The sequence below is a fragment of the Phaethon aethereus genome, assembly GCF_964289735.1.
Source record: "Phaethon aethereus genome assembly, chromosome: 20".
Lineage (NCBI taxonomy): Eukaryota > Metazoa > Chordata > Aves > Phaethontiformes > Phaethontidae > Phaethon > Phaethon aethereus.
In genome coordinates this window covers 12,953,018-12,963,833 of record NC_138596.1, presented here as the reverse complement: position 1 = coordinate 12,963,833, position 10,816 = coordinate 12,953,018, and the positions used below count along the sequence as shown (strand labels likewise).

Below are 10,816 nucleotides of genomic sequence, written 5' to 3'. Positions count from 1 at the left end.
ACTTTGCTTATATGCTTTGGTTTCTTCCCTTTATCAGTATAATCCATGAGTAAACTGTAAGACAGTGTTAATTTGCTATAATAGATTTAAAAGTTAAACTAACCCTTACCTTATTGGATTCAGAATTTGAAAGTGTTAACCTAGAGCAAGAAAGAGATTAACATTCATAATGAATGCTAACATTCACCAGCTCCATACAATTCACTGCTAAATCTGATGTGGGACAAGTGATAGTTCAAAGTGCATGCAATTGCTTAGTCCTAACCTAATAAATATTTTTAAATGGATTTGGTCACTTCAGTTTATGTGTTAACATGCCATTTGGAATACTGATGTACCAGTAATAAAGATGTGATGCTTACCTTGTTTTCTGAACAGAACTAATACAGTATTTTGATGTATCACAGGTAAATTTTTCCATAACCTTATGGAGAAAAAGGACTTTGAAGCATGGCTTGATAACATTTCTATTACATTTCTTTCTCTGACGGACTTGCAGAAAAATGAAACTCTGGATCACCTGATTAGCTTGAGTGGAGCAGTCCAGCTCAGGCACCTCTCCAATAATCTAGAGATTCTCCTCAAGAGGGACTTCCTCAAACTTCTTCCATTGGAACTTAGTTTTTATCTGTTAAAATGGCTTGATCCTCAGACCTTACTCACATGTTGCCTCGTCTCTAAGCAGTGGAATAAGGTTATAAGTGCCTGTACAGAGGTGTGGCAGACTGCATGTAAGAATTTGGGTTGGCAAATAGATGACTCTGTTCAGGATCCTCTACACTGGAAGAAGGTTTACCTAAAGGCTATTTTAAGGATGAAGCAACTGAAGGACCACAAAGCCTTTGAAACATCCTCTTTAATTGGACACAGTGCCAGAGTATATGCACTTTACTATAAAGATGGACTTCTGTGTACAGGTAGGAAGGACAGAAAACTTGGAGTCTTACAGTTCTTCGTCTTCTCCCCCCACCCCCTATATGATTAATGACAATTTGCTTTTCCATTAACAGGCAGATTATTTTCATAGTGCTAACACAGTTTAATGTGATTCAAAATTACTTTTTTTTTTTTCCAATTTATGGAACACATGGCACACTAATAAGCTCATTAATAGGAAAACAAGGAGACCAGTTTCTTTGTTGGTTTAAAAAAAAAGGTAACAGCAGGTATCATGCTTCAGATTAGTTAGTCCATTTGAAAAGTACTGATGTGTTAGTTATCCTCTTATCCAGTTAAAGAGACCTTGTTTGGGTTATGTGATCACTGCAGCCTCCCAGGGTGTAGCAGGAAAAGTCTGTTGTCTTCCTTGAAACAAGATCATTTCTCTGATACAGTCTGTACACACTTTCAGTTCTTAACATAATATAAGTGCTTGTATGAAGACCTGTAAACTAGAGTTAACCTTGCTGCTAGTCTGACTTGGACGTTGTAATGATAATTTCAGCTTCTTCCCTGAAGACTGCAGACTTCAGGACTTCAATTGGAACATAAAAATATAGCCAGAACAAATATGAAACCTTAAGTATGAAAGAATAGTAACAAAGTTACAATGAACTGCTGTCAGAGCATATTGCAAGGATTTGACAATGCTATAGAATTGGGAATACTGGCTAAGTACTCCTACATTTGTTGGGCTGTGCAGCATCCACCCTTGGATATATTAAAAAAATATCTGGTTATGGTCCTGGGCAGCCAGCTCTAGGTGGCCCTGCTTGAGTAGAGGGGTTGGAAGAGTTGATCTCCAGAATTCCTTTCCAACCATAACCATTCTGTGATTCCATGAAAATACTGTATTTAAGACAAACATGGAAGATGAGTATAGGATTGGAAATACTATATAACTCTTTGCTTCCAATTACCCTGTTCTTTTATATTCTAGGATCAGATGACTTGTCTGCAAAACTGTGGGATGTAAGCACAGGTCAGTGCATATATGGTATCCAGACACACACTTGTGCTGCAGTGAAGTTTGATGAACAAAAGCTTGTAACAGGATCTTTTGATAACACAGTAGCCTGTTGGGAATGGAGCTCTGGGGCAAAGACACAGCATTTTAGAGGACATACTGGTGCAGGTATGTTGAACTTTTCAATTTGTAATTTCACCTGTCAAGTAACATAAATTGCAGTTTGTTTGATGATGATGTAAGTTAGCTCTTTGCACCATAGCTTGTTTTTTAGGCTGTCCCAAGTCACCTTTTGGGGGGAGGAGGAGGGAAGAGGAAGCGGCCAGAACAGATCTAGATCTGTCTGCCCTTCAATAATGCCAGAGCTTAGCCATGTAGTGTTTTGCAGCTGCATGGAAATAATACTAAAAGCCATGGTTATTCAGTACTTTCAAGTCTACCAAAAAGATGAAAACCCTAGGTAGCAAGGATTACATGGAAACAGCAGTTCTTTATATCCCCAGACTAGAAATGAGCTTACAGCAAAGACCACAACAGGACTTGGGAATCTGTACTTGCATTTCCCTCGTAATTAACTTCTCTGTCCTCTACTGCAAAATATCCTCAACTCAGCTGTAGGTCTGTTCCCCTGTGAGATGTATCAAATGTACTCATCCTGCTGGAATTGACTTACTAGAACTCTTAAAATAGGAACTAGCTTAAGTTACACTTTGCCATAACCCAACCATAAATGAACCACTGTTGTACATGTACTTAATTTGGGCAAAAATCAGTAATTTTGCAATGTAAACTTAGGAATCCAGTGCAAAAATTCACATATACAGTTCAAGAACAGTTAAAGCTGTAGTAGCGTATGAATTGAGAGCCTATATGACCTAGTTAGTGTCTCACTTACAGGAAAACACGTGCATAGAGACTGGTATTCCTTATTTAGTAGCCTCTTTGCTTGTAGTTTTTAGTGTGGATTACAATGATGAACTTGATATTCTGGTCAGTGGCTCTGCAGACTTCACTGTGAAAGTATGGGCCTTATCAACAGGAACGTGCCTGAATACCCTTACTGGACACACAGAATGGGTCACTAAGGTGGGAATATTGAATTTTAATTAATCTTGCAAAACACTTACTTGCAATAAGTTTGTAACATGTGTTCTAAATTTCTGTTTTCTAATCCTAACCCTGTACCTAGGTGTAGAATCTGAAGAACAATCAGGAAATACTGCAAAATAACATTTCAGCAGAAAAAATACTTAAAGAAGCTATAATTAAACCTTTTAGACCGTGGAAGATATTTCTGTTCCAAAGCAGCTGGAATAATGTTAGGAATCAGTGTTTGATTCAAAGTCTGAGTAAAAACAATGGTCTGAAAGAAAGCTACTTCAAAAATTCTGTAGAAAAACTAATGATCTAGGTAACCAAAATCTGAGCGTGGAAAGTGTTCTGGAGTCAAGAAACAGTATTTTTCTTCTGAGTATTTCAGAACTTGGAAGGTGAGGGGTGATTCTGGAGTTGAAGTGTATATGTTCACTTATTAATACAGTAAGTTGGCACTAGTAGGAACAAGAAAAGTGTAAACTGAGTTTGCCTTCAGTTGCTAAAAGTATTTGTATTGCCTTTATAGAAGACTACAGTATGCAGATTGTCAATGAATGAAAAATGCAAATGAAAGTTTGGTTATGTAACAGCTTCAACATAAATCATTATATCCTTCAATTACAGGTAGTTTTGCAGAAGTGTAAAGTCAAATCTCTTATGCATAGTCCTGGGGATTATATTCTTCTAAGTGCAGATAAGTATGAAATCAAGGTATGTACCATATATCATATATATAATTTCCCAGGGAAATAAAATGCTTGAATGCTTCGCTGAAGTTTACAAATAATGTAAGACACTATTTTCTCCCATATTCCCTGCTTATAAAGTTGTATACAAGACATGCAGCTCTTTGGAAGCTAGCTTTTCAATGCTTTCCTTCATGTTTAGATTTAAATGATACCTTTACACACATAGTAGTAAGTGCTTTTGGTGCATGCCTGATGTGCTAACTTGACAGTGAACCACTTAACTGCAGGTACTGTTGCTGTTGGAGACTTTTGGGTTGGAGAGTGCTGTAAACAATTTGGGACTATGGAAGCGCTTCATAACTGAAACTTGTAACATTTCTGTCCAGTTGCATGGTTGCTTGTTTTGCTGTTCTTCAAAGCACCCATTTTCACTGGGATTTTTTTAGGCTAGAAACAGCACATATGGCAACAATACTGTAAGACAAGTCACAGAATTGATGTTCCTACCAAAAGGAGATAAATATTTCTGAAAAAACATGCTCACATTTACCCAGTGCTTAAAGACAGACTGTGAGGCTTGCTCTGCTTGTGTAACAGTTTATAATGTGAATGTTTTATGGTCTTAAACTGTGTTTTAATTGTAGATTTGGCCTATTGGAAGGGAAATAAATTGTAAGTGCTTAAAAACACTGTCAGTTTCTGAAGATCGCAGCATCTCCCTGCAGCCCAGACTGCACTTTGATGGTAAATACATAGTGTGCAGTTCAGCACTAGGATTATACCAGTGGGACTTTGCCAGCTATGATATTCTCAGGTAAAACTTTCAGTTTAAGACTTAGTCTTCATTAAATAAATAAAAAGTAGAACATATTAGTTTTAATAACCTACTTTAGATTTAGGCCAAAAGAATCTTGATAAAAATTCTGTGAATACTGTACACATATTGCCAGGTTGAATTCTAGTTTATTGTCTATTAATACAGATCATTTGATTGCTGTTTTTGTGTCTGGCCACAGGCTAGTCCCCTCTCATCTTTTCATTCCGTAAGATGAAGAGCTTCAATAGAGACTTAAATCCAACTCCAGTGCTGTAGCTGTGAATGTGAAACTGTAGTGACTAGAAGTCAATGTTGCTATGGATACTGCTCTGTAGAGAACCAGGCAGCCATTTCTGGGGGTCCTTTGGTGGGACAACAAGTTAAAAAGGCTCTTTTTCCTTATAGCACTACCGATTTGTCATTCTCAATAATGCTGTGGAATGATAGCAAAATCTATTAGACTGCAGTAAGGGATCAAACAGGATGGCAGATTCTTTTTCCATAGAAAGAATGAGGCTGTATCTGTTAGAAATGATGGCATCAAAGTTTGTAACTTACTAAAGAAAAACTTGCATTTTAAAACTGTTATCAGACGCTCAATTGAAATGGCCCAAATGTTTGTAGACTGTGTAGCATAGGAAGATCTAGTCCAAAAGAAGTGCTTATCAGTAAGAATAACTGAGTAATTTAACCTCTTAGTTTATCCTCACATCTTTCAAAAGAGAAAGATGTTCCCTTACTGCTGAGAACAGATACTCATCTCCAAACATTTTTGTGCCTCAGTTCTGTGCTTTATGTAATGCTATGATGAAATGCTTAGTCAGTTGTGGAAAACTTAGTCTCTTCAATTTCTGTTTCGAGATTTACTTACTAAGGCAAAAATATCCTAAAGGTGTAGGGGAACTAACAAATACTTTTTTGTCCTCCCTAAGATGAAAATGCCTAACTTATGCTAAGCATCAGTAAAACAGTGTTCTGTTAAGGACAGATCTTAAACGATTTCTCTTACCTTCTTATCACAAGAAGGCATTTCTGCATTTTATTTCCAGCTTTTAAAAGAGTGGTCAAAAGAATAATAAGAGATTTTGCCTCTTAATTTAATGATATTGAGGCATGAAATCCTTATGGAAATTTACAGTAAAACACAAGTACATTTGCTCTTTTGTGTGTCTAGTAAAAAGACTTTTTCTTCCTTGTGCCATGCAGAATCCCTTTCAAACCCTAACCTTTACTTATGTTCAGAACAGTCTGTCCTGAATGCACAAAGCCAGAACTGAAACTACAGGCTGGACTGCAGCTAAGTGTTCAGTTGCTTAATTTGAAAAATTTGCATCCAGTTCTTTATAAATCCTTTCAGAATGATAAGTTTAGACACTTATTTTCTATTGACACATAAGGATTTGTTTTAGTAATACAAGTTCCTGACTACATCATGACAGAGTTTCTAACAATGTTGTCTTGTTTTCTAGGGTTATCAAACCTCCTGACTTCTCAAACGTGTCCTTGCTGGGCTTTGGAGAGATATTTGCTCTACTGTTTGATAACAGATACCTGTATATAATGGACTTGAGGACAGAAAAACTGATAAGCCGCTGGCCTCTACCGGAGTATAGAAAGTCAAAGAGAGGTTCAAGCTTTTTGGCTGGTGAAATGTCTTGGTTAAATGGACTAAATGGCCAAAATGATATGGGCTTGGTTTTTGCCACCAGTATGCCAGACCATAGTATCCATTTGGTGTTATGGAAAGAACATGGCTGAAAAGCTGACGTATGCAGAATCTTCAGGAATATATGGACTATCAGCAGCGTGTCCATGAAATGAGACTTTGCATGAACCAAAGTTGCACACCTAATGGTATCATCATGCAATGCACAATCATTTACTTTTATTTGGGCATTTGGGAATGGGTTGTTTTGGACATAATGCAATACAGCATGCTAACAGTATTCACCACAAAATTTTGTCTGTGCTCATGTTTAAGCATACCTATTTGAGCTCTGAAGCATAGCTTGTAATGTTTAAACCATTCAAATCCACCATCAAGTCTGAAACAAAGTAGTGCTTGACCTGACTTCTGACCTGTTTTTTGTTGTTGAAACAGAAGGTGAAGCTACTGTTTTAAAACCATAGTTCTTTTGTACATGTAACAGCAAATACTGGTTACAGTGCATGGCTGCTTAACTGATATGAGAAGATAGCAAACACTTTCTCTCTCCAGTATCATTCTCTTGAAAATGTTTTTTTTCTTTATGATAGCTTTAAATACTTATCCTTTGAAATAGAAGAATCAAATGAGTCCTTTAACTAGGATTGGATGCTAACAATAATAATCTAAGTTTGGGAACATGTCAATATGAAATCTCCTCAGCAAGAATAAGCCAACTTTTCATCTACTTGATAGAGCTTACCATCACAATTAACCTTAAAGAGCCTCTGACAGTATTCATCATATTTGCTGATGATAACTCAGAATGGCTCAATCAGAATTTTATACTCCATATTTCCTATAGTTTGTGTGAGAACATAACTTAGTTCACAGTTAGGTAGGTATATAATGAATGGGAAAATGATGTTTAATCTCTACAGCAAGAGTCACTCTTACATTAAATGATGTCTAGCAGCCATTCACTTTTTCCAAAAGTTGCAGTTAATATGATCATGCACTTAAAATAGTTGCTACATTTAGATTTGGAAAGCAGGGACAAATAACAGTGACAATGCCACATTTCGGGGGGGGGGGGGGGCGTTCAAGTCTGAAGAAAAACATAGGAGTATAAAAAGGTCTTTTGCTTTGATAATCATAGGAGACCTGATGTGCACACGAGTTGACTATTGAGTAGCAAATACCTATCCACATACTTTTGTGGTATTTGACATGTACTTAAAAGCTGTATCTATGACATCACATGCTTTAGAAATGCTTTAGGTTGGTTTCCCCTCTTCCTCTATAATAAAATCTCCCCTTAATGTCTATTTACTTTTTTTTTTTAACACAACTTGAAAACATGAGTTTTCATGAAGATTGGCTCATGTCCTTGAAAAGATAAGACTGCCTAGCATTACTATTGTTAGTATGATTTTTTTCTTCCCACTGTCCAAGGAGAACTAAATTTATACTTAGTACTGAACAAAGGACAAGGTTCCCAAATGTATGCAGTCTGAATTACACCAATGGAAAGGGAGTTTTTGCATGCAGGAATCAGTATTTGAGTGATGTAGAAACTGCATGAAGTCACAGTGGCACAGTGTCTCTTAAATACAAGGCTAGAGTCTTAAGTACTTGGTTTTCCACATCTATTCACGCAAACTTACTTCGAAAATGTGTTTGTGGTCAAGGATTTTATCAATTGGAAGCCAAATTCACAGCTCTTGATTCAGACCACACTGACTGGGGCACAAACGGTGACCTCTTAGAGCTTTTGTTGTCTCACTCAAAAGTGAAGAAAATTTACATGCAACAGAAAGCTTTCAGTAACTTTTCTTGAAACCCAGTTCTCATGATTCTTAATGCGGGAGTAACTATACTGTGTATGATGTGTGCACTAACTCAACTTATGCTAAAGGAGCCACATGATGATGGGCCACCTATAAAAGATTGCATTAGCTTATGAAAGATTACTTCACAGCAGGAGTTTAAGACGGGAACATGCCAGAAATGTCCTTGAACTCAAATCAGTGAAATACAGAGTGAATATTTGGACTGCAAGATGAGTGGAAACCCGGCTGGCCAGCCAAGCTCAAAGAGTGGTACTCAGTGATACAAAATCTAACTGGTAACCAGTTAATAGATGTATTCTTCAGGGGCTAGAATTGGTTAACTACTTTATTAGTGACCTTTATGATGCAGAGTCCACTCTCAGCAAGTTTCCAACAATACTAATTTGGAGGGGAAGGGGAAACGGTGAGAAGGGGAAGCAGTCAATATGCGAGAGAACAGGGAATGCTATTCTGAGGGTCCTCAACAAACCAGACAAGTGGGCTGACAGAAATCTCATTAACCAAAGCATATACACCATTATGTACCTGAGACACAGTCGCCCCACACAACAGGCAGGTTGGAACCAACTAGGTAGAAAGCAGCTTTACAGGAAACAACCTGGGAATGCTCTTGCACTGCAATTTGAACAGGATTCAGCAGTATGCCCTTGTGAAAAAGGCCGATTGTATACTGAGCTGTACTAACAAGTACATAGCTAGGAGTTCAAGGGAAGGGATTCTTCACCTCTGTTGTACACTCAAGGCCACAGCTGAGTTTAATGTTGAGTCCCCCAGTACAAAACAGGTTGACACACTGCAGCAAGTCCCGTGAGAAGCCACAGAGACAGGGAGGTGGAGTACACAATGTCTGAGAAACTGTGAGAGCTGAGTTCAGCCTAAGACAGAATGGTGGGGAAGGGGAAGGTGGCAGTAGGCATGGGGTGGGGAGGCACTGCTACTATCTCCACCTATCTAATAAGAAGGTATAGAGAAGACAAAGTCAGACGCATCTCAGCATCACGCAGCAGGAAAAGCACCAATGGTCACAAATTTCAACGAGACATTCTAAATAGCTCTTCTCCACTGTGAGGGTAGTTTAAGACTGGAACATTTTGCCCAGAGAGATTGTGTCCCCAGCTTACCTAGATAAAGTCCTGAGCAAACCATGCTACCTTACCCTGTTCTGAGCAGGGAGTTGGACTTCCAGATGCCCCTTCTAAACTACATGAGTCTAAAATCCTAAATGGACCTCTTGCCAAGCAAGATAGTACCACCACAGCAGGCACTTTTGATGTTACATCATATACAGTGTTTGTTGATACAGACTTTGAGAGATGCTGCTGCCAGTGTGAAGCAAATACTATGGTTTATTAAAAGCTGCAAAGTGGTAGTTAGAAAGGGATTCTGCCACAAGTTTTTCACAAGTTGCAGAAAGTTTTAAACAGATTAAGAACTCTACATTCTCCTTTTCTGCACTGTCCCAGAGTATGCAAGCAGAAAAGCATAATGAGAAGCATCCAATACACACTGCACTGCTCTTCTACTCTTTTAGTTTTAACACTGAAGTTTTAGCCTGTTACATAGCAGATGATGATTATAAACACAATTAGCAGTTATTTACAGATTGTCTCTTGAAGACTTCCAAGTAAAAGTTCCACCTAGACATTTGCTAGCTAATGATACTAATCCAATAATGACAGAGCTCCTTAAGAGCATAGGTATGTGCCACCACAAAATAGATGAAGGAATCAAAACATGACACTGGTGTAGAAATTTTAAAAAGCATATCTGCTCTCACATGCGCATTTCTCTCTGTCACACACTGACATGTCATACTATCACTGCCCCCAGATATCCTTCCATAGGAAGGTTCTAATACATTGCCGCATCAGTACAATGCATAGTCTTGGGGGCTTAGCAAACAGAAAAAATATGACTGAAATTATGAGACTACAGTGAGCAAATGTTTATGTGCTTTGCTTTCCATCTGACCCTTCAGCAGAAGTTAATAACTACTTGACACTATTTTTAGATAGAGGTTGGAAAAGATGCAGCTTGTTTACCCTTACACCTACATAAGGAAGCAACATAATTCAACTTACCCATTACATAAAGGACTAAAATCCACATGATGTCTAATTTTCCTGAGTGAAGAAACAGTTTGTTATGAGGCTTCAAGGTCCCAGAAAAAAAAAAAACAACAAACAAACAACAATTATGTATTGTAAGTAGTTGTTCATCCATCCATCCATCCATCCTTCCACAAGGAAATATCCTTCTCAGTTCACAATAGTCTCTTTTTCTTCAACATTAATCTGTACCCTTTGCCTCTGTTTTAAAGCTTTCCAACACAACTCAGCACTTACCACTTAAGTAATTCAGAACAGCTGTGGGTAAGAAAAGAGGGATCACCTTTCTTCTTAAACTTACATGTCTCAAAAACCCAGCTGCACAGTCATTTGGATCAGCAAAACTTCAACTGCTATGTTTAGTGTTACAACACATCACCACTTTAACAAACACTGTTTCCAAGAATATAAGGTGGTGGGGTTTTTTTACAAATGAAACTGGTAGATTTTGATCAGTTATTTTCACAATGCATTTGTTTACCTTTTACTCAACTTGGTACATTCAAATTTTGTACCCAGTGACATACAAACTGCAAGAATTAACCATTACCTTTAGACTAATGACTGTAGTTATATGTATACATAGGTTGAAAACTGTGTATACCCTTTTGCATTATTTGAATCAATTGAGAAATACTGATTTTTTTATTATTGAAAACAAACTCCTTTTACATTTTCCAGAAAAGGTAATACCATCTGCATT

The 10,816-nt window shown here is 37.6% G+C and overlaps 1 protein-coding gene across 1 annotated transcript; it reads left to right on the top strand.

Moving 5' to 3' along the window:
- Positions 1 to 409: 409 nt before the first annotated feature.
- On the top strand, positions 410 to 6,265 carry FBXW2 (F-box and WD repeat domain containing 2; the record flags this gene model as incomplete). Its single annotated transcript, XM_082008998.1, has 6 exons — positions 410 to 917; positions 1,880 to 2,074; positions 2,859 to 2,992; positions 3,626 to 3,712; positions 4,335 to 4,504; positions 5,977 to 6,265. Exons 1-6 carry the CDS (start codon positions 428 to 430, stop codon positions 6,263 to 6,265), a joined length of 1,365 nt encoding a protein of 454 aa, XP_081865124.1. The 5' UTR covers positions 410 to 427.
- Positions 6,266 to 10,816: the final 4,551 nt, after the last annotated feature.